Source organism: Arachis hypogaea, chromosome 12 (assembly GCF_003086295.3).
Source record: "Arachis hypogaea cultivar Tifrunner chromosome 12, arahy.Tifrunner.gnm2.J5K5, whole genome shotgun sequence".
In the NCBI taxonomy this organism is placed as follows: domain Eukaryota; kingdom Viridiplantae; phylum Streptophyta; class Magnoliopsida; order Fabales; family Fabaceae; genus Arachis; species Arachis hypogaea.
In genome coordinates this window covers 11,478,188-11,503,029 of record NC_092047.1, presented here as the reverse complement: position 1 = coordinate 11,503,029, position 24,842 = coordinate 11,478,188, and the positions used below count along the sequence as shown (strand labels likewise).

The 24,842-nt window shown below is 31.0% G+C and overlaps 2 protein-coding genes across 3 annotated transcripts; both read left to right on the top strand.

Moving 5' to 3' along the window:
• Nucleotides 1-7,471: 7,471 nt before the first annotated feature.
• On the top strand, nt 7,472-13,962 carry LOC112726851 (uncharacterized). Its single transcript, XM_025776388.3, has 10 exons — nt 7,472-7,638; nt 7,812-7,905; nt 8,344-8,716; nt 9,686-9,745; nt 9,906-10,154; nt 10,252-10,328; nt 11,016-11,092; nt 12,401-12,533; nt 13,194-13,404; nt 13,509-13,962. The coding sequence occupies exons 2-9, from the start codon at nt 7,894-7,896 to the stop codon at nt 13,347-13,349; spliced, it is 1,137 nt and encodes a 378-aa protein (XP_025632173.1). The 5' UTR covers nt 7,472-7,638; nt 7,812-7,893; the 3' UTR covers nt 13,350-13,404; nt 13,509-13,962.
• A 4,852-nt stretch (nt 13,963-18,814) lies between these two features.
• Nucleotides 18,815-22,036, top strand: LOC112726849 (zinc finger CCCH domain-containing protein 48). 2 transcript variants are annotated; one of them, XM_025776387.2, is made up of 8 exons: nt 18,815-19,035; nt 19,438-19,972; nt 20,200-20,385; nt 20,486-20,587; nt 20,740-20,898; nt 21,094-21,273; nt 21,383-21,480; nt 21,601-22,036. In XM_025776387.2, the coding sequence occupies exons 2-8, from the start codon at nt 19,442-19,444 to the stop codon at nt 21,743-21,745; spliced, it is 1,401 nt and encodes a 466-aa protein (XP_025632172.1). In that variant the 5' UTR covers nt 18,815-19,035; nt 19,438-19,441; the 3' UTR covers nt 21,746-22,036. The 2 variants fall into 2 exon arrangements, with proteins under 2 accessions (XP_025632172.1, XP_025632171.1); XM_025776386.3 differs by having other exon boundaries at nt 18,815-19,972.
• The last annotated feature ends 2,806 nt before the right edge of the window (nt 22,037-24,842 follow it).

Genomic DNA, 24,842 nt, shown 5'->3' with positions numbered 1-24,842 from the left:
TGAATGAAATTCTGATTCCAATTCCTATCTTCAGTAATTAGATCTTTAACTCTTAGAACTAACTCAAAAATAGCCTGTCTATTTGGCATGTCAGAAATCATTAAAGAATACGGAGGAGACAACCAAAGATTCTCAAAGGTTCGGATATTCTCTCCAGTACCCACAGCCCAATTAAGACCTTTTTCAACAATCTTTCGGCCTTCCAGTATGCTCCTCCATCCCCAAGAAGGTAAGACTCCAATTTCTGCCGTTATAGCATTATCATTGCTAAAGTATTTACCTCTTAAGATTTTGGATAATAGGGAAGTAGGCTGTGTTACGAGTCGCCAAAACTGTTTGCCTAAAAGCGCCAGATTTTGGATTCTGAGATCTTTAAATCCAAGGCCTCCTTCTCTTCGTGGGCAAGTCATAGTGTCCCAACTAATCAAAGCCATCCGCCTTTCAGAACCTTTTTGTCCCCACCAAAACTGAGAAAGTAGAGAGTGAATTTCCGAAGAAGGTATCAAGGTATCAAGGTAATGTAATATTAACGGCCTGATTTTCACCCGGTTTTTACTCGGTATAATCATGGCCCGAAAGTATATAGGTTTCATCGGGTTTAGAGCCGGGTTCGGATCTAATAAATAAGCCCGATATATATTTCGAGTCGAATATAAGTCACATCAAACCCAATTTCACCCGATCCATGCACACTCCTAATTGTGTGTGCAAAAATAAAAAGAATATTTGTTTGGTATTTTTGTTGTTACTATTAATAAAAATAGATCAATTTTTTTCTGGTATATTTTCTCAATCAATCATTGTCAATGAAAATGACAAAAAAAAAAGAGAGATTCTTTTTCAATTTTGCTGACAATGATCAAGAAAATGTAACAAAAGAAAATTAATTTATTTTTGCTAGCAATAACAACGAAAATAACAAAAAATTCTATATTACTTTTGCCGACAATACTAGTATAAATCATATAATTTACAAAAATATAACTAAATATACAAAACGATAAAATTGTGTACAATTTATTTTATTTAAATAAAAAAGGCCGCTATTTGTTTCATTTCATTTATTTTTTATTTGAATTTTCTGTTTTATTAGTTTATTTATGTGAAAAAAATAATATTTGGCTCGGCCTAGTAACCATTTTCACATTAGCTTATGAAGTAAGGATATTTTTTTGATTTACTATGTCTGTATTAGATACATTTTATACACGATATTTATCAATGTTCTTTTAATACGTGTGTCTTCTGTATTTAACTGTATTTTAATAAAAAAAAAATTTTTATACACATCTAAATACTATCACGTATTAACGTATTCATAGTTATTCTTAACATGCATTCTTAAAATGAATTTAAAAATAATATATATTATTAATTATTAAAATAAAAAATATTTTAAATACTTTACATGATTAAAAAAGACATTAAAAATAATTAAAAAATTAATTTATATTTTATATATATGATGTGTTTTTTTATATCTTATAAAAATTTTAAACTCGTATGTTCTTGTATTCGGTATTGTTCGTGTGTCTCGTGTCTATATTATGTGTCCGGACATCATAAACACTAGCAGATATTTTTATTGCATATTAAATTATCTGATGGCATTGTTAACCAATTTTATAATTCAATGATATTTTTGCTCGATTACTCCTTACAAATCAAACTTTGTTGTGATAAAATGTGGATGACCATGTATGATTTAGGTGTGCTAATCTTCTCAATGCTAAAAGAATCATTTTATAAGACAAAATCTAATAAATGAAGGTTGAAAATAAAATCACCTTTTATGTATAAATAGAAGGCATCGTCAGATGCAATATACACACAATAAAAATAAAGAGCAATTCTCTCTTTATTAAACTTTTCTCCTCCCTCTTTCATACGCTACTAATATATAATAGCAATAAATATATAAGTTTCTTCTATTATTATATTACGATAATTATATTGGTGAATATCAAAACTAGAGTCTTCTATTTATTCATCTCTATTTTATATTGAGTATATCTTTTATTTATTTTACAACACGTTATCAGTACGAGACTCTGATCAAATTTTTAGGAAGACTCAGGTAACAAATTTTCATTATGTCGAAGCTCTCTCATCTTGAATTCAATGCTCTTGATATATCTGGAAACAACTATTTATCATGGATACTAGATGCTGAAATTCATCTTGATTCAATGGATCTTGGAGATACCATTAAGGCTGAAAATAATGTATTCCAGAAGGATAAAGCCAAAGTCATGATTTTTCTTCGTCGTCATCTTGACGAAGGATTGAAAAATGAATATCTCACATTAAAAGATCCTGTAAATCTTTGGAAAGACCTTGAAGAAAGATATAATCATAAAAAAACGGTGATACTTCCTCAAGCCCGATATGAGTGGACGCACTTGCGTCTGCAGGATTTTAAATCCATAAATGAATATAATTCTGCAATGTTTCGAATCACCTCACGAATGAAATTATGTGGAAAAAAGATAACTGACCATGATATGTTGGAGAAAACTTTCTCAACCTTCCATGCCTCGAATGTGCTCCTGCAACAGCAGTATCGAGAAAAAAGGTTTAAAAAATATTCTGATTTAATTTCTTGCCTTCTTGTTGTTGAACGCAACAATGAGTTGCTATTGAAAAACCATGAAGCGCGTCCAGATGGCGCTGCCCCTTTTTCTGAAGTAAATGCGGCAAATCATTATCCCAGAAGAGGTAAATGGCAAGGTTTAAATAACAAAAAAAAATTATGGAAGGAAAAAGAATTATATTCAAAAGAGAAGATATCACCAGAAGTGGGATAAAGAAAGAAATATCGAACAGAATAAATCAATAGAGGATAAGTGTTTCCGTTGTGGTGGAAAGGGCCATTGGTCACGTACCTGTCGTACCCCAAGGCACCTAGTCGATCTTTACCAAGTATCTTTAAAAAAGGATGACAAAGGAAAGGAAACAAATTTTATTTCAAATGATGCTGAAAATTCCACCACTCATTATGATGTATCTGATTTCTTTGAGGATCCTGAAGGAAATATTAGTCATTTGATCAATGATAGAATAGTTTAAAATGTGGGATTGTTATGTATCCATGTAAACAAATAATGTAAAGAACTTATTGTTAAGTTTTATTTTCTATGTATTTAAGTTTCAAATGTGATGTATATAAATAATAATGTTCATGAATTTTGAAATCATTAAATGTGTCAAGTTTTAAAATAAAATTTTAGTATATAACATTATTTTTATGTACAGTGTTTCTTAGAAAAATAATTCCGATCAAGTATTCAATTTAACTTTGCATACTACTCATTTTATTATTATTATTTGTCTTTGAAGAAAATGGCAAGGATATATAATGAAGATGTATGCCTTGCGGATAGTGCAAGTTCACACACCATTCTCAAAAGTGATATATATTTTACTCATCTTGTGCCAAAAGAGGAATATGTTAATACTATTATTGGCTCAGGCAATGTGATAGAAGGCTCCGGAAGAGCTATAAATTTGTTTCCTGGAGGAACAAAATTTATAATAAATAATGCACTATTATCTATCAAGTCCCTAAGGAACTTGTTGAGTTTCAAAGATATTCGCCGAAATGGATATCATGTTGAGACAATGAATGGGGAAAACCATGAGTATTTATGTATCACAACTCATGATTCAAATAAGAAAGTTATATTAGAAAAATTACCCTCACTTTCATCTGGGTTATATTACACCAAGATTAGTGCAATTGAATCACATGCCATTGTAAACCAGAAGTTTACTAGCCCAAATGAATTCATAACTTGGCATGATAGATTGCGTCATCCGGGAACAATCATGATGAGGAGAATTATTGAAAACTCTCATGGACATTCACTAAAGAACCAGAATATTCTTAAACCTAGTGAATTTTGTTGTGCTGCATGTTCTCAAGGGAAGTTAATTTTAAGGCCATTACCAGTAAAGATTGGATTTGAATTCCCTGAATTCCTAGAAAGGATTCAAGGTGATATATGTGGACCTATTCATTCACCATGTGGACCTATTCATCCACCATGTGGATCTTTTAGATACTTTATGGTCCTAATAGACACATCTTCGAGATGGTCACACGTGTGCTTATTATCTTCTCGCAACCTGGCGTTTGCAAGATTACTGGCTCAAATAATTCGATTAAAAGCACAATTTCCAGAAAATCCAATCAAAGCAATTCGTCTTGATAATGCTGGTGAATTTACTTCCCAAATTTTTATGCTTATTGTATGGCTAATGGAATAAGTGTTGAACATCCAGTAGCTTATGTTCACACACAAAATGGGTTAGCAGAATCACTTATTAAACGCCTCCAGTTAATTGCTAGACCCTTACTTATGAGAACAAATCTCCCAACCTCGGTTTGGGGGCATGCTATTTTACATGCCGCAGCACTTATTCGTTTGAGGCCAACGAGTTACCATCAGTTCTCTCCTATGCAATTAGCTTTTGGCCAGCAGCCAAATATTTCCCATTTAAGAATATTTGGGTGTGTGATATATGTTCCCATTGCATCACCTATTTGCACCAAAATGGGACCCCAAAAAAATTGGGGATATATGTTGGATATGATTCTCCCTCTATAGTGAGGTATCTTGAGATACAAACTGGAGATGTATTTAAAGCCCAGTTTGCGGATTGTCATTTTGATGAATCAAAATTTTCAATATTAGGGGGAGAGAATAAGCTTCCTGAAAAGGAACTAAATTGAAATGCATCATCGTTGATACATTTAGATCCTCGATCAGGAAAATGTGAACTAGAAGTTCAAAAGATTATACATTTGCAAAGAATAGCAAATGAATTGCCTGATGCATTTTCCGAAACAAAGAGGATAACCAAATCTTATATACCAGCGAAAAATGCCCCAATTCGAATTGATGTCCCAGTTGGATAAATTACCACCGAAGCAAATACACGCCAGAAGCGTGGCAGGCCTGTCGGTTCCAAAGACAAAAATCCTTGAAAGAAAAGAGAAAAATACTATTCCTGTTGAAAAAAACATAGTAAAGACACCTGCAGTTGTCCAAAATTCTGATATAACGCCAGAAGACGTTCAGGTACCTGAAAATTGTGAAAATGACGAGATCTCGATAAATTATGTCTTTACAGGAGAGAAATGGGACCGAAATAAGACAATTGTCAATGAAATATTTGCATATAATGTGGCATTAAATATCATGCATGAAAGTAAGGATCTTGAGCCAAGATCAGTCGAAGAATGTCGACAAAGAAATGATTGGCCAAAATGGGAAGAAGCCATGAAGGCTGAATTAGACTCACTTGCAAAACGTGAAGTCTTTGGACCTGTAGTCCGTACACCTGAAGATGTAAAACCTGTTGGATACCGATGGGTATTTGTGAGAAAACGAAATGAGAAAAATGAAGTTGTGCGCTACAAAGCCCGACTTGTGGCACAAGATTTTTCACAAGGGCCCGGTATAAATTATGAAGAAACGTATTCCCCTGTAGTGGATGCGATAACATTGTGTTATTTGGTTAGTTTATCTGCATATCATAAACTGCATATGCATTTAATGGATGTGGTAACAACCTATTTATACGGCTCATTAGATCGGGATATCTATATGAAAGTTCTTGAAGGACTAAAGATATCTAAACCATCCAATGAATATTCACAGGGGTTATACTCAGTCAAATTACAAAAATCATTATACGGTCTAAAGCAATCTGGACGAATGTGGTATAATCGTCTTATTGAGTATCTGACCAAAAATGGATTCAAAGATGATGATATCTGTCCATGTGTTTTCATAAAAAAATCTACATCTGGGTTCATTATAATTGCTGTGTACGTTGATGATTTAAATATCATTGGAACTCCTGAAGAGATTCCAACAATTATAAAAACTCTGAAAGAAGAGTTTGAGATGAAAGATCTTGGAAGGACTAAATTTTGTCTCGACCTGCAGATCGAGCATACAAAAAATGAGATCTTTATTCATCAAGCGACATACACAGAGAAGATCTTGAAGAGATTTTATATGGATAAGTCACATCCATTAAGTACTCCAATGATCGTAAGATCTTTGGATGTGAAAAATGATCAATTCCATCCTAAAGAAGAAAATGAAGATATTCTTGGTCCTGAAGTACCATATCTTAGTGTCATTGGAGCGCTAATGTATCTTGCTAATAATACGCAACCCAATATATCATTTGCTGTGAATTTACTAGCAAGATATAGTTCCTCTCTAACCAGAAGACATTGGAGTTGAATCAAACAAATCTTTCGATATCTTCATGGGACGGTTGATATGGGATTGTTTTACCCCTATAGATCCAAGTCACAATTAGTTGGCTATGCAGATGCTGGATACTTGTCTGATCCACATAAAGGGAGATCTCAAACAGGATATCTGTTTACATATGGTGGTACAGCTATATCATGGAGGTCCACAAAACAGACGATAGCAGCAACCTCCTCTAATCATGCTAAAATACTCGCGATATATGAAGCTAGTCGCGAGTGTTTTTGGCTCAGGAGTTTGATCCAATATATTATGTCATCATGTGGACTGATTGACCATAAGATAGCTCCAACTGTCCTGTTTGAAGATAATACAGCATGCATTGCTCAACTTAAAGGCGGATATATAAAAGGTGATAGAACAAAGCATATTTCTCCCAAATTCTTCTTCACTCATGGTCTTCAAAATCAAGGGACAATTGATATCTAACAGATCCGCTTAAGTGATAATCTGGCAGATTTATTTACAAAGTCACTCCTAAAATCCTCCTTTGAAAGATTGGTTCATGTGATTGGGATGCGCCGATTTCGAGACATTAAATGATGTCGGCAAGAGGGGGAGACTATACTATTTTTTCCTTGGTCAGATTTTTTTTCCATTGAATTTTTTCTTGACAAGGTTTTTGATGAGGCAGTCCCCATCACCAAAGGATATTGTACTATTTTTCCTTCACTAAGATTTTTTTCCCACTGGATTTTTCTTTAGTAAGGTTTTAACGAAGCAATAATCCTAAATGGTTATCCAAGAGGGAATGTTGTGATAAGATGTGGATGACCACATATGACTTAGGTGGGCTAACCTTCTCAATGCTGAAGGAATCATTTTACAAGACAAAATCCAATAAATGAAGGTTAAAAATGAAGCCACCTTTCATGTATAAATATAAGGCATCGTCAGATGCAATATACACACAATAAAAATAAAGAACAATTCTCTCTCTTTATTAAACTTTTTTCCTTCCTCTTTCATACGCTACTAATATATAATAGCAATAAATATATAAGTTTTTTCTATTATTATATTAGGATAATTATATTGGTAAATATCAAAACTAGAATCTTTTATTTATACATCTTTATTTTATATTTAGTATATCTTTTATTTATTTTACAACAAACTTATACAATGAAAAGGTTAGTGAAATAATAAAATATTTTAATTACTTTTGAATAAGCATGCATTACCGTATATCTTTATCGCTTTACCAGGTACTAGATTCTTTTTCCCTTAGTCCCTTAACCATGGCCTAGGATTCACTCAGCGCGTCCTGAAAACCCACTCTGACCCTCACACTTCCACACCCGCACGGTGGCCTCTTCTCTCTTCGTACCGTTGTATAGAGGTAACCAACATGTTCCGCAGCCATTTTTTTCAATTCTCTTTTTGTTTCTGTTTTGTTAGCTTCCATTTTCGTTTTTATTGTTTCCGATTTTTTCTGCGTTTGCTTTATTTTCATTCTAAATTATTGAATTTAATCTGCCATATGCATTATTCACTCTCCGACGGCCTCCGCAGATCTCCTACTCCTCTCTGTTCGTGCTCCTCTTTGCTCTCTGCTCGTCGACTCCCCTGCTCCTCCTCCCAGTCCCGATTGGAGATGCCTCTGCAGGTATCGTCTATTGTTTTTTGGTGTTTTATTTTTTGGTTGTTTATTATTTGGTTGAATTATGTTATGTTCCAGAATTCATGATTATGGATTTTCAACTGCGTGAGCTATGCAGCTGTTATTCTCTACTTTTTGAAATTAAAGCTTTAATTTATATTTATATATGAATGCTTCTAATTTGTTTGATCAAGTTGTACTTAGTGAGATAATAACCTTTCGTTGTATGTTAGCCATCCTTTATGCTCTGATCATCATTAAGTAGGTACAGAAGTACATGAGTTTTTATGTCTAGGAGAGTTATTAGTAAGAATACAAACTGATATTACTTAAAAATTATCCTAGATGAACCATATTCAATAGATATTAAGTTTTCCTGAAATCAAGTATAAAAAATTTCCCCTAAAATCGTGTTTTCATCCTCTCCTTGACTTGCTTCCTTAGTTTTCCACTCTCCGTCCATTTTCGCTCACTTTCCCTCCACCACCTCGCGAACGCTCCCGTACTTGCTGGCCGCGAGGGGCCTTCCGAGAATGGGGGGAGTACGAGGAGGCCGTGAAGCGGAAGGACCTTGCCGGAGCCCTCAAGTTCCTCAAAACTCTCGAAACTCAAAACCCAATTGAGCCATCAACCGATGCTTCAATCACTGAGTCTACTCGGTCCCGGTTCCGCGAGTTGGAGCTGTTTGGGCCGCAAAAGGATTGGGAGGTGCTTGACACATGCTTGAATGCTGATGACATGAAGCTTGTTGCCAATGTGTACAGGTTCCTCAAGGATCGGGGTTTCTTGCCCAATTTCGGAAAATGCAGGAACATTGGTAAGTTTTTATATTTCTTTAAGTTCCATTTTTATTTACAGTTTTTCATATATGATAATATCAAAATTGAGAAGGGGGAAAAAGTTGTTTTGTTCTTTTAATCATTTGAGTTGTTCAAAATTAATAGGCTCTTAGGCTACACTTTAAGCTGATTTTATAATTTTATATATATTTATATTATGTACAGAAAACATGCAGTACATAAGCAACTCTGTTAGCTTTGCATTTGAATCATAGCATTAATGACATCTTTTCCTTTTTCTTATAGATTATATATCCTAAACAAATGAATAGTTTGTTAGGATTTTATACTGAAAGTGTAAGTGCAGATGAGTTCTAGATAGATATCTAATTGTGTATTGTTTTATCATTAAAACTAACTATTTTCAAACTCACTTTTTGAATATTTGCCTAAATGCATGAATCTAATTACATAAAGTGCATCAAACTTAATCTCATTTATTTATTCACCTTTCAAATATGTGCATCAAGAGTTTGGTAGTAGAAGGCTTTTGGGAGTTTGAAGTGCGAAACCTTAAATTGGTTTGATGTGTGTACAGTAACTAATGCTGTTATTTGGTACCACCATAGATTTTTCCTTTTATTTGTCAAATTTTAGATTATCGTAAATTATGAATTGCCATTCAGAAGTTGTACATTTTTGGATTTCCTCAGCATTGTTCTGTAGAGTGTGCTAACTCTTTCACATATATGATGTATTCAAACTTTCGCTTCTAATGAGACTGGAATTCTTATTCTATAAATGAATCAAAGCAAGCTTTTCCTGCTACACATGCATTTTTTTTAATTTTACCAAGTTTGATGTTTATTTTACATGGTTTGTTCTATTAGTTGTTTCATAATCACTATTGTTATGATGATGGTGTAAACTTTGAAAACTTATGCTTAGAATTGTTAGAATTTCTCAGACTTTTCCTTAACCTCCTTTTCGGTTTTCATCTTCTACAGTTTTGGAGGGTTCAAGGAACATAACACCAGATGTCTTGAGCTCTTCAACTGGCTTGGAAGGTGTGCATATGAACAGGATAAGTTCCTCACAGATGTAAATTGCTCGATGTCCTGTTTCAGTCATGTTATAGAGAAATGAAGATTACTTATTCACAGTTATATACAGCTGGAAAAAAATGGCTATACGATTTAGTTCTCCCTTGCTTTGTTTTTTGTACAGTGACTAAACTTGCTCCAAAGAAGTGGGGTCTTTCGCCTAGTTCAAGCACTGCCTTGGTTGCTTTTCTTGGTGGAGTGTCCTTTCTCATTTCACAAGGTATTGACCTCAGGCCCAACCTTGCAGTTATATTAGGTCTAGCCTTTGCAGATTCTGCATTCCTTGGTGGTACTTGTTTAGCTCAAATCTCAAGTTACTGGCCACCATATCGACGGCGTATTCTCATTCATGAAGCAGGACATCTCCTAACAGGTAGATTCTGTTGTTTTACATGGGCTTTAGATGTTAAATACTGCACATATTCTTTGTGCATGACGTCTTACAAGGTTCATCTCTAATGAAATTTAAGCATATCTGATGGGTTGCCCAATTCGAGGAGTAATTTTAGATCCAATAGTTGCAATGCAAATGGGCATTCAAGGACAGGTATCTTTTTCCTCCTTTATTCATCATGCAACATTTTGTTGCTTCTAACAGTTTATTTTTGTGGCATCATAGTATATTATTTATGTCTGATGTGTTCTTGTTTTTGAGTAAAATACTTGGTGCTATCTTTGTTTTCCTGTCTCTCATCCCTCCTCTATATATTCCTTTCTTCTTCTATGTTATTTTCTCCTTCCCCTCATTACTGTCCATCTGCCCTTGATCAATTTGATGATATAAATTTTAACTGCCTTAAATGCGCTTTGACTAGAATGAAATTCCTTGTTAACCACTTCTCGTGATACAAAATACACTTTTGAACAAAGTTTGTAAAAAAATGAAGGATAACCACTTCATGTTAGAGTGTATACTTGTTTTGTAAGTAAAATGATAAAAAAATGAAGGATAACCACTTCATGTTAGAGTGTATACTTGTTTTGTAAGTAAAATGATGTTCAGTGGTCATATAGCAGTGTCATCAGTAAGACAATAATGGATTATTTATAGTAGGTTGCACTTGTATACTTACAACAACAAGAAAGGCTTTTCCGACTGATTTGATACAAATATAGATTCTATTGATTCTTGTTTTTTCTTTTTTTTCCCCTCATATCAATATGCTTTCCATATAATAGTTTCTCCGTTAAGTATTAACATAGGTTTAGTTGCAGTAAATTCGTATCTTTTTAGGCAGGGACTCAGTTTTGGGATGAGAAGGTTGCCAGCGATCTTGCTGAAGGCAGACTTGAGGGCACAGCTTTTGACAGGTGAATATACCATTATATATATATATATAGTAAAAATTGTTGAAATAAAGTATAGTTATACTATTTTGGTATGGCTCCACATGTCAAACACGTACCCATCTTGGACCTTATACCAGATCCTAATGACACTTATTTAAGTATTCAATTTGACAAGTATTTTATTTTGTTTCTAATATAGTGGGGAATAGCATGAACAAAGCTCTTTTTATTTTTGTTCTATGAAAATTTAAAAGAAAAATCTCACAAAGTGTTGGTCTATATTAAAATTTACATAATATTTTTTTATTATGAGAAATGCAAAGTTGGTAAGGTTGGAGTGTATACATGATACTATACTAAGAATTAATTTATGATACCATGAATGTTTTCTGTATCCATTTTCTTTATTAAATTTTAATATTTAGTGTCCCTTGTGTCTCTGTTATGTTTGTGAGGCTGTCCTAAGCAGTAAGTACTTGCTGATGAGTTATTCGTATGATTTAATGGTGTATAAGTTAGGAAGGATTTACTTTGTCTGTTTTTCATTGAGTTACATAACATTAAACAAATTTGGTATTGTTATATTTGCCCATGAATCTATAAAACATATTTTTCTTTTATCTTTCGCTTTAAAGGTTGATATCTCTTTTTGATACGAGTGGGAGGTGTCTGATTCTGTTAATCCTCCAAGCTAGGTTTAATTACTGTATATATTCCTATAACTTCCAAATTTTCAATTTTGTTCTTAAAATGAAAAGTTTGGAAGTATTTTTCTATATTGGATACAAATTTTCAATTTATCCCTACTAACAGTTGTCGCTAAAAGGAAAAAGAAAAAAGAAAAACGAAGAAGATTTTCTTAGAATATTCCATCCTTCATGAAATGCAGAGCCTATATATATGTGTTGAAATAGAAAATACAGAGCCTATATATATATATATGCAAATACATGATGACTGGTTTTTGGTGTTCAAAGAGCATTTTTGTTCCACAAACTGTAATAAGAAAGTTAAGTTGATTTTGTTAGTAACTCTGGATTTAGTTATCAACCTGTTATATATCTTATAGACATATACACACATAGTTGCTAAAATGTTCACTCTTATGATTCCAGTTCTGGTCAATATCTGTGTGTTGAAGAACAAATTTTCCTTCGCAAGAACTGGCTCTACTTTGACAAGATAATAAGATATTAAGCAGAAAAATTTGATTGTCTGTAAACTTTTGAGCTGATCCTTTCCCGTCATGCACATTTTCTGTTTTCTCGACTTTCTCTTTTTCATTGAGGATTCATGTGTTACTAATGTAGTATGTAACTCGTGGTTTAGGTACTGCATGGTACTCTTTGCTGGCATTGCAGCTGAAGCTCTTGTTTATGGTGAGGCAGAGGGGGGAGAAAATGATGAAAACCTATTCAGAAACATCTGTCTTCTTTTGGAGCCCCCATTATCAATAGCTGAGGTATCTCCACAGTTAGGGCTGGAAGTGAGTCAAGCCAGCTCGAGCTCGACTCGTTAACAGCTCGATAAGCTAAGCTCATGAGCTGGTGAGCCAAGTTTGAGCCTAAAATTGAGCTCATAAATTAAATGAGCCGAGCTTGAGTTTGGATAAGCTCAGCTCATTAGCTCGTGAGCTGGCTCGATTATATATATATATATATATATATATATAACAATCTTAATTATTTAATATTTATATTTATTTTTTACATATAATTTTAATATATGACATAAATAAAAAATTTATAATTTATTGATAGATAAACAATATATAAAATTGATCTTTTCAAATATTTTTAAAAATATATAAGTTATAATTTATTGATATAAAATTATAGATTATGTATCTATGTTTCTCTTATTTGAGCCAGCTCGTGAGCTCGAGCCAGCTCGTGAGCTTTTGGTGAGCCGAGCTTGAGCTTAAGAAATAAGCTCGATTGTTAATGAGTCGAGCCGTGAGCCAAGCTCAATTTTCGTGAGCCGAGTTTGAACTTGGTCTAGCTCGGCTCAGCTCGGCTCACTTCCAGCCCTATCCACAGTGCACAATTGATGCCCCTGTTCTGATGGTATATGTTCATACGTGATACTGAAATTTTAGCCTTAACGTTCTTGCCTTGAGCAGATGTCTAATCAAGCAAGATGGTCGGTTTTGCAATCTTATAATTTGCTCAAGTGGCACAGAGCTGCGCACCGAGCTGCCGTTAAAGCATTGGAAAGTGGTGCCAGTCTGAGTGTAGTAATTAGGAGGATTGAGGAAACTTTGTATTCCAACAAATGATCCTCAGAAATTCAGAATTACAGACAAAAACATTTATGTTCAACTTACTTACAAGGTTAGCACCTCTTCTCGTCTTTGTCACCAATCTTATTTGTGCATTCACAATGGCTTTATTTCTTAGTCTTACAAGTACTTTGCTTTGTTTATTTTCTCGTGCAGGGTTGTCACAACCGATCTGAAGTGCAGCTGGTTTACTGGTCTGCATATAGTTTTCGAATGCCCCTCTATTGGACTTTGTATAGGATGAAAGAGTGCTATGCTGCAAACAACTGAAGAATTTCAGCTTCAGCAAGTGACCTCTTTGTTCACTTCAGTGTTCACACTGAGACATGAGCCATTCCAAAAGTTGCACCTCGCTTGGCTAAATAATAATTGGAACAATATTTGATACATACGGAGAAGTAACCAATAGTCTGTAGTTGAATAATTTGGAGCAGTGCTTAAGGTTTATTTTATTTCACCAGCAATATTGGCCGTGGTTGAAATCAATCTCGAGTTTGTTTGTAAATAACTATTTAGGGCAACTATTTATATCAATTGGTATTTCATAAGATTGTGGACATAGGTATGTGAATCTTTTTACCCCAAATTAGAACATTCCATTTGCCCTGAATTAGTTTTCTCTTCAAACACTCATTATCTTTATGGCAATTTTTTTTTTTTTTGCATTATTAGCACATGGTGGTCGTTATAATTGTTAAATGTTGGGTCTGGGGCATATTTCTAGCTCATATTTCTTTCAAACCCAAAGCTCATATTTCTAGCCCATATTGTCATATTGATATGGAGTTTGTATATTATATTTAAGCTAGACAATTTTGGTCATGTTCAAACCTAAACTGAGCTAGACTAATTTTTTTATTTTTATGTTGGCCTATATTCTCTCTCATTACATTATTTGAGCTATGAATTCAATTTTAATTTTGTTTTATAACTAACTAATCCTGAAGATTTGATATTTTAATTTAATTATTTAAGATCATGAAATTATTTTAGTTAATTTATGTAGTGTAATCACAATAGTTCAACTTTCAATACGTTATTCCAACTATGAATTTAGAGTTTTTATTTTTTCATATGGTGAAGATAGTATAAATTATTTGGAATTGATTGGATATTGAAGGAATCTAATTCAATCTAATCCTAAATTGAGACCAAATTTAATAATTAAATAAAAGATCTGGTATAAATATAATAAATCATATAATTTTGGTTAGAATGATGTCTTTAAATTTGTTTTAAACCGTATTAGAAACATCTAATGAATGATCATGATAATGATAGTGTATTAGACTACTATCAACTGTAATTTGAGTTTGGGTTTTGATTTAGTTTTGGACATGAAATCTAGCAAATTCAAACCATATTATTTAGGTGAATTCTATGATGTAGAAGGAAGATTCTTTTTATACTTATGTATTTGTGTTGTCAAAAGGGTTGCGAGACAAATGTATAGAGAGAATGTGGTTAAAGACAATCTATTCACAGTAACTGACATACTTCATATATTACATCAATATCACGTGATGGTGGTATATAGAGGAAACTGCTTAATTGTGTTTGTCATGATTAATTATTAAAAATGATATTGGGCTTGGTTGTAGTTGTGTTTTTAGTTTAAACTATTTTGAGAAAGTAAAAATAAATTTTGATTGTGGATTAACCTATCGATCCTAATATATTTTTGTCCTATCGAATTTTGAACGTGTGTTTTGTGAATTGTTAAGCTTGCAAAAGGACTATATGTACTCATCAAAGTAACTCCACTAAATTTGCATAAAATTCAGACTCTCTTTTTTCATGAATTAATTTCTTTTATTCACACATGAAAACTTAAACTTAACTCCCAAATATTTATTAATAACTACTTATTTTAATATGTATATATAATTATATATCCATATATAAATATATATTTAATTATTTATATATAAATAAATTAATATTTTTTCAAATTATATATTACTAATTAAAATTTTTACTATTAGATAATTATATTCTAACTGTTCTCTTAATAAGTTTTAACAATTATTTTAAAAAAATTATTTAAATTAGTACCTTAAATACTAAACCCATATAGCCTAAACAGTAAACATTCATTTAAAAATATTCAACGTTAAATCTTACATCGTATACCCTAAATCTTGAATCATACCTTTTAAATCCTAATCCATAAATCTTAAACTTTAAACTTAAATTTTAAATTGTAAACCATAAATTTTAAACTCCTAAGTTTTTAACCTTAAATTCTAAATCTTGGAGTTAAAGTCAAATTGTGACTCTAAAAGTAATATTTCAAACAAATCTAATTACTTTCAAGTATTTTTATGTAGAAAAATGTTGTTTATACCATTAATTATATCTATATAATAAAGAAAAAGTTTAGGGGCCAGCACTTAATCAATAAAAAAAATAAAGTAAATAATTCAACACCTTTAAATATAATTTTACACTATTAAAAATATTAATAATAATTAATTAGAAATTATAAATCACAAAATTTAATATCCTTAGCACTCCTCTATAATAAAACTATTTGATATATTCCATTCAAATTACATATCATAATTGCCAAATTGGTATATCAAAAATTTAATATCATCATATTTTAATGAAGTATATAAATATATTTCATTGACATATTAATCAACTAGGCATCTTTTTATATATACTCAATCAATAGTTGAAATTCATTCAGCTTCTTTTATAGCTTTTTGAAAAGAAAAAATATTAGGGTATTATTATTATTATTATTATTATTATTATTATTATTATTATTATTATTATTATTATTGTGTCACGTTAATAAAATTGGTACATGTAAAAATAATATACTATGAAACCATATCATATGTATCATAGTTAACCACCAAAAAAAGTTTTTGAATTATTCAAATCATGCTAAAATGTCCAACAGTAAATATGTATTTTCAAAAAATGCTTTAGAGATTGAATTTAGATGCGATTTTTTGCAATCATGATTAGAAAAATGAGATATTATTATTCTTAAAATTTGGTGACTTTTTTGCTAAGTATATATTTTCTTGTGATTTTTTTAAAATATTATTGGTTGTTAATAAAAAAATACAAAAAAATATATACTTAAAAAATGATCAAATTTTAAGGATAATAATATCTCATTTTTATAATTTTACTTGCAAAAAATCACATCAAAATTCAATATTTAAGATATTTTTTGAAAATATATATTTATTATTGGGCATTTTTTCGCGTTTTAAAAATATATATTTTTCAAATAATTTCATTATAAAAGAGTGCTCAAGGTAGTAAATTTTGTGATTTATAATTATTAGTATTTTTAATAGTGTGAAATTATATCTAATGGTATTGAATTACTTATTTTTTTTTATTGGTTAAGTGCTGACCCCTAAACTTTTTTTTATTATATAGATATAATTAATCGTATAAACAATATTTTTTCATATGAAAATATATGAAAGTAATCAGACTTTTTTGAAGTTTTGCTTCTAAGGTCACAATTTGACTTTAACTACAAGATTTAGAATTTAAGGTTAAAAATTTAGGAGTTTAAAATTTATGGTTTCCAATTTAGAATTTAGGTTTAAGGTTTAAGATTTATAGATTAGGATTTAAAAGGCATGATTTAATATTTAGAGTATACAGTGTAAGATTTAACTAAATATTTATAAATGAATGTTTAGCATTTAGACTATATGTGTTTAGTATTTAAAGTACTAATTTAAATATATTTTTTAAAAATAATTGTTGAAACTTATTAAAAATACATTTAGAATATAATTACTTAATAATAAAAATTTTAATTAGTAATATATACCTTGAAAAAGATATTAATTTATTTATATATGTTAATGTATATACATAACTTAATTTAATTTATTTATATATAAATAATTAAATATATATTTATATATGAATATATAATTATATACACATATTAAAATAAATAGTTATTAATAAATGTTTGGGAGTTAAGTTTAATTTTTTATGTGTGAATAAAAAAAATTAATTCATAAAAAAAAAGAGAGTCTGAATTTTATGTGAGTTTTTTTTTTTGGTGACTGAATTTTATGTGAGTTTAGTGGAGTTACTTTGATGAGTACATATAATCCTTTTGTAAGCTTAATAATTCACAAAAATACACGTTCAAAATTTCATAGGACAAAAATATATTGGGATCAATAGGTTAATCCATAATCAAAATTTATTTTTACTTTTTCAAAATAGTTTAAACAAAAAATACAGTTACAACAAAGTCTAATATCATTTTTAATAATTAATTATAATAAATACAATTAACTAATTTACTCTATATACCAGTATACCACTATCACGTAACATTGATGTCAACATAAAACATGTCAGTTACCATGAACAGAGTTTGTCTTTAACCACACACTTTATATATTTATTTCACGATCCTTTTGACAGCACAAATATATAGGTATAGAAAGAATCTTCCTTCTATACCATACAACTCACCTATTATTTATATCTGGTATGTATAGTTAGATTGCATAGTTTAAATTTGAAAAAGAGAAAAAAAAGAAATTTAGTGAAGAGAGTGGGGTTAAGGACCGACCCCAATGAACAAGAGAAATCAGACAACTAGCAAGACAAAGAAACATCGAAAAACACAAAAGAACAAGACCAGTCAGACCCTCTTAATCTAAATCTTCCTAATCCATCAAGATACATCACTGATTGAATTTTTAGTTTCAGAATTTTTTTTTCAATGTAAACTAAGTTTTATTGGTTAATAAATGACACACAGAGAGAAAAAGGTGTTAAAGTATTGCAAGAAAATTATATAGTGAATAATTGAACAAAGATACTTTTATTAATTGTACATAATCAAACGTATATGTCGCACTAACTATGTTTAAAAGAACAGTTAAAGAAAACCGGTATCAAAACGAACTTCAAACTATAAACGAATTTCATAATGATACTATTTAATATTTATTGATAATTGATTTTTTTTGTTTAATTTAATTTTTCTTTTTAATTTTAGTATTGTGATTTTAATGGTATTTTTTAACAATGTGAAATGTATTTTTTCTTTGTATATATCACAAATATGAAGGTTAAATTTTTTATTTTTAATTTTTTTAAATATACAAATCTGATAATTAATTTTTTTTATTTTAAAATTTTTAAATATACAAATCTAATCCTCTATTAAAAAATATTTTAAACATACAAATTAAATCTTTCTGCATCGTTTGTTTTGCCATATAACAAAAAAAAAAAATTACTACCCACAAATTTAAAATTCAGTTTTCTTTTTTACCATAAATCAAATCCAAAATTTTATATCCTAAACAAATTTAAGCCTCCAATTTATGAATTTTGATTTTTAAAAAATATTTATCTCTATATTTATAAAAAACACACCAATTTTCTATAATTAGACATAACACATCCTGGATGTTTATAACACAAAAATTAGCCGTTTAATTTCTGATCTTTATGAAATCTTTTTCTGATTTACCCATAAAAACATAGGTAACTGTCCACCGTCAACAAAACCTATAAATAAAGGACCTCGTATCCCTTCCAATTTTCCTTTACACTATCATACAAACACTTTCTTCTTCGCTGAATCTCTCTGACTCTGATTCAGTGATTCTAATTCTGATTAGTTTTATTGGGCTTTCCGATCTCAATTCTACTCTTAACTCAGGTTTGCTTCCTAGCACGCTACCTTCTTTGGAATTTTGCGCTATTTTCTCTTTCTTTTTTGCGATGGATTATATGCGTGAAGAGTTCTCTCCGATTGGATTGACCTCGCCCAAACTCCACGCCATTCCTTGGAGGAAAGTTAGGATTTTTATTTTAGGGTTCCATTTGAAATTTCTTTTTTCTGTAATGTTCATAACTTGTATTATACTCAAGTGGTGTTACTGTGTTGATGTAAAATTGGGGGATAAGCAGAATTTGGGTTTTGATGAGGGAATGGATTCTGCAGCTTATTCTGATTGGGTTGTTGTTTGAGTTTTGGAAGAGGTCTCTGAGCAATGAAGGGTCTTATTGATGGGAATACTGTGTGCCTGATGTTATTTGGATTGTGTTTTTTTTTCCCTAGTATTATGGCTATTATAACAACAACAAGGAGGACTGAAAGGTTCAGTGGTACAACACCACCAACATGTAAGTACTGGCTAGCTGGGAGATGCAACAGGAATCCTTGCAAATTTTTGCATAGCTTATCGACATTGCCATCCAATGTACATAATGCCAATATGACATATATGCATTCGAAGAATCCACATTTGTCTGCTGAGAAGATGACCAGTTCCTCTGTTAAGAAGCCAACAAATTGCGCACCCAAGGCCTTCAAGAAGCCAGCAAATTGTGCACGAAAGGCTGTTGAGTGTGGATCAGAAGCTATGTCTGTTGAGAAGCCAACCCAGTGTGAACAAATGGATATATCCATTGAAAAGACTGAAAGTGTGGAAGAAGTGGCCACTGTTGCTAAGTCTCCTATGGAGAAATCACGCAGTATTTGTAAATATTGGATGACTGACAATTGTGTGCATGGTGACCTGTGTCAGAATTTGCATTCATGGTTTTATGGTGATGGGTTTACTACACTTGCAAAGCTTCATGAACACAAGAAGGTATAGATGTCTGATTCCACCTTTTATTATTTGATATGAACACATGAAAGGATATTATATTATGCTTAGTGTTTTCGGTAAACTAATTCTGTAGTGAATTGTCTTGGTTTAATTTGGATGTTAGGTGAATATTGGCTAGGAACTTTATTCTAAGATGTTTACTCTAATTACTTCATAAGTGCCATTGAGTTAGATTCATTTATGCTAATATTCAAATTTTGTGACAGGTTGTCACTGGAATTGCATTACCTGCTGGTTCAGATAAACTTTATTCTGGTAGCACTGATGGCACAGTTCGGGCATGGGATTGCAACACTGGCCATTGTGTTAACATGATCCATCTTAATTCTGAAGTTACCTCGCTCATATCTGAGGGCCCATGGATTTTTGCCGGCGTGAAGAATGCTGTAAAGGTAAGCTCACAGTTCCTCTTTTATTTTTATTGTAATAATGATATCTTATGTATAGGAGCTTTAACTGCAAATTTATAATTTGATTGTGGTTGTTGTTAAGGCATGGAATATTCAGACGGGTGCAGATGTTACTCTTGATGGACCTAAAGGGCAAGTCCTTTCCTTGAATGTTGGCAATGATATCCTTCTTGCTGGAGCAGAGGTAAATTCCCTTGCAGTGACTTATGGTTGTTGTAATTCAACCTTTGTTTATAGTTAGCCATTTGCTACTGCTGTTGTTTGATCAGAACCGTCACATTTCAGCTAGCTCTGTTGTTTATTAGTTTTAAAATAATATGTTTATTTAAATTGCAGGATGGTGTTATTTATGCTTGGAGATACAGCTCTGATCCCAAACCTGAGTCTCCTTTCGAACTGGTTGCAACACTAAGTGGTCATACTAAACCGGTGGTTTGTCTTGCTATTGGATGCTACAAGATGCTTTATTCTGGGTCAATGGACCATAGCATCAAGGTAGTGTTTTCTGTCAACTAGCAGTTTGTCTATTTATTTATTTATTTCAGTATGAGATATATGTTTCATGCAAAGCTTTTAAATTTATAATTTGGTCATGATCAGTCTTCATGGTATACACATGCAATTGTTTGTTTCATTCTCTTTTCTAAACTAATAGCGGGTCTGAGATATTTGTTACTCTGCTATCTATAGGTGTGGGACCTAAATACATTACAGTGCACAATGACACTTAACGGGCATACCGACGTAGTCACGTCACTTCTTTGTTGGGAAGATTACTTATTATCGAGTTCATATGATTGCACAGTCAATGTTTGGGTGTGCACTGAGGAGGGAACTCTGAAAGTGGCATATACTCACACTGACAAAAATGTAAGTTGTTTAACCACTGACATTTCTGTACAAATATGTTTAAGTTGATATTTTAATTTTATTGATGAAGGAGGTGATTGGTTTATCCAATTTATATTTTTTATCACAGGCTATTCTTGGACTATATGGAATGACAGATGCAGACGCCAAGCCAATATTGTTCTGCTCGTGCCAAGACAATTCAGTTCGCATGTATGAGTTGCCGACGTGAGTAACCATCAAGCTTTCATCTAATTGTCTTGCTACTGTTGCTGCAATGTCTGTGTTATGTGGGGCTTGTTTTTTCTTGCTTGCTGTTTTAGCTACCTGCTGTGCCTGCTTCTACAGGTTTTTAGAGAGAGGTCGACTATTTACAAGACGAGAAGTTCGATCCTTCGCGATAGGTCCTGGTGGACTCTTCTTCACTGGAGATGGGACTGGTTTGCTGAATGTGTGGAGATGGTTGGAAGAGCCAAAGGTGCCAACCTCTTGAACTACAACAAAAAGATCTTTGTAGGAGGAGAGACTGCATGATCATTGGCACTGCATCACATAGAAAATGTTTGTCAATTGTCAGTGATGATTATTCCTTAAACTATGTTTGGTGAGGGTACTCTTTTTCCTCTTATTAGGGTAGGTATTAGTGTTTTAGCATTTGAGGTTTTAATGAGGCATCACTAACATAGGCCGAGCAGAAATAAAACCTCGGTGGAACTTTGAATGTATAATGTAACAACATTCTATGTATGATACAATTTTCAATAAGATCATAAAATTTTGAAAAGAGTGCATATCATTTTAAATTCTTAATTTAACTTCTTAAATTATAATCATAAATATCTTACAGCCAAAGAAAGAAAGTGACTAATTGAAAACTAAATAATAATAGGCAACATAACTTTGGACTGTTGGAACTTTTCTAGGCTTGTAGATGGAAACTTCTCTCTCTCTGTACTAGCCCCAACCCGACCTGTGCACCCTTACTATTTATAATCATAAGCTTCAAAAAAGTTATTTATACTCAAACTCTTTCTGTCGTTATGATATTTCCAAGATGGAAAATTTGACTTTGTATTGGAGACACACTCAACCTTTAAGTTCATGGTTGAGAAAATGTAAGGATGAAAATCTTGAGAGCTTGAATAAACTACTTTACCTTTTTGATGATGATGAGCAGAGTAACTATTTGAATTATTTGAGAAGACATCCAAATTGGAAAATGCTATTACTATGATGAAACTCTCAAAAAATATATTGCCCTCCCATGATGAAGCTAATAATGAGGAGATTCTTGGAAACTTAAAAGAATTGGACCTATTCAAGTTATGTGGGTTGCAATCCATCAGTGGGGTAGAATACTTGTCAAAGCAGCAGCTGCGTCGATTAGATGTTTATGATTGTCCAAAATTGACAACAATAGCGTTACAATCTTCCTACACTGGTGCTTAGGGATTTATACAAGCTAGAATCAACAGCCTTTGAGCAAACCTGGATGCCCCCACTTCTTGAAAATCTTGAACACTTGAAAATTCTGGCATGTAAGATGAACCTGGCACCATACACTGTCTTGTTCTCCAAACTGAGTCAACTGAACGTAAAGGATTGTGCAAGATTGGAGAATTTGTTTACATCCTCAATGGCTAACAGTTTTGCTGAATTGAATCCATTCACTGTAAACCTCGATTCATTTAATATAGTCTAGACAGTTTCAACAAATAAATAAAAAAAAATTAAAGAAATTTTTTTTAAATATATATATTAACATTTACAACGAGTAAAAAAAAAGTGTTTGCTTTTTTATAATTTTTTACAAATTAGTGTTAATTACAATTTCTTACAACGAGTTAAAGATTGAACCTATAATCTATTTACTTTCTATATCCTCAAATGAAAATTTATAAAAAGAGCTCGAGATGGCAGCAGTTAGCTTTGGGAGTCTTATCACTTCAGATGCCTCAATGATTTTGTTTCTCAATTTATTTATCTTGTGCAAAAGAATGGTTGGACCATATTCTTGCCTGAAAACATCTATTTCTTCTTACAATTCAAGTAAAAGAAATTACTTAATTTGAACCCAAATGAGATAAAAAATGAACCGAAATTTATTAATTTAGAAATTACTTACCTGTTTTCAGTTTTTACATTCATACTAGTGTATGTTCCCGTACTTTGTACGGGATAATACATAAATTTATATAAATTTTTTTTATTAAAATTTAAGTAAAAAATATATATATAGTAATTATTATTATAAATATTTTACAACTTAAAAGTATTAAAAATAATTAATATTTATTTTAATCAATTTGGATTGGTTGAATGATCATCTTATTTGTCCGGTTAAGCAAGTATTTGGAGTTCGAATCTCGTCTTATGTGTATAAATAATCCATTAGTTAGGGACAGACCCTTAATAAATAGAGCATCAATATGTGGTGGATTAGTCGTCCTCAACTTGCTGAGATAGGAATCAGTAGAAAAAAATTGTATTTGTCTTTAAAATAGATTAATTTTTTATTAATAGCAATACTTATGGACTTTTGTCTTTGTTGAAATTTACTTTGGACAATTTTATTCGTTGGTATCATATTCATTTTTGAAGTCAAAACAATATGATCAACATTGTTACTCGTTAAAACTTCACATTTTATGAAATGATTTTTAAATTTTCAAATTCATAAACTTATATCATTACAAAAGTTATTAGATCGATTAATATTTCTTGGTAACATGGTGTACCGAAACACCATCGTTGAGTATTAGTAAGTGTGAAGAGAAACCAATAATAACTTTTGTTATTCAATATATAATTTATTCTATTGAAAAATAAATTAATATTTCCTAAACTTGTAAATACATTTTTTTCTAATTTCTTACACCATTATTTACCATTAAAAAAATAGTAAATGACCATACTATCCTACAATATATACGATGTACAAAGTAATTTCTTATCTTGAAATTAATTCTGGTTAGCGAGATAAAATTTAAAATATTTTTTATTTTCTTACTCAAATTTAAATTTAATTTTAGAATTGATTAACAACTCATCCTTTTTTAATTTCAATAAAAAAATAAATTGGTTAGATGCAAAATATTTAACATTTAATAATTTCAATCATTTAAATTTTAATTACCAAAATTTGGGTTAAAAATTAATTATAAACTTAATAATTGATAATATATATTATATTAGTACGTAAATAATAATATCCAATGTATTGATTATTTATTTTTTCACAGAATTAATATATAATTTATTGAGGATTGATTTATTATCCAAAAAATTTTTCATAAACTTTGTAATACATGAAAATAGTAATCTTATTTTTTATTATTATTTAAGAAATTTTTTTAATTTTTTAATTATGTAATTAACTTTTATTATTGCTTTTATACTAAAAAATATCAATTTATACTATTTACATATTTTTTCACTACTAATAAATAAATAAGTATTTGCACTATTATACTTATTGTCTTAGATGATGACTTAAATTTTTTATTTTGTATGTTAAATAATATTTTGTATGTTAAAATTTATTAAATATTAAGATGAAAAAATTATTGAATAAATTATATAAATAGTCA

Excerpts from the sequence above, each read along its gene's own strand:
- LOC112726851 (XM_025776388.3), top strand. Across the intron at positions 9,746-9,905 it reads CTCTTCAACTGGCTTGGAAG|TGACTAAACTTGCTCCAAAG; the intron begins GTGTGCATATGA and ends TTTTTTGTACAG. Across the intron at positions 11,093-12,400 it reads GAGGGCACAGCTTTTGACAG|GTACTGCATGGTACTCTTTG; the intron begins GTGAATATACCA and ends CTCGTGGTTTAG.
- LOC112726849 (XM_025776386.3), top strand. The coding sequence starts at position 19,370 with ATGAAGGGTCTTATTGATGGGAATACTGTGTGCCTGATGTTATTTGGA. Across the intron at positions 21,274-21,382 it reads ATACTCACACTGACAAAAAT|GCTATTCTTGGACTATATGG; the intron begins GTAAGTTGTTTA and ends TTTTTATCACAG. Across the intron at positions 21,481-21,600 it reads CGCATGTATGAGTTGCCGAC|GTTTTTAGAGAGAGGTCGAC; the intron begins GTGAGTAACCAT and ends CTGCTTCTACAG.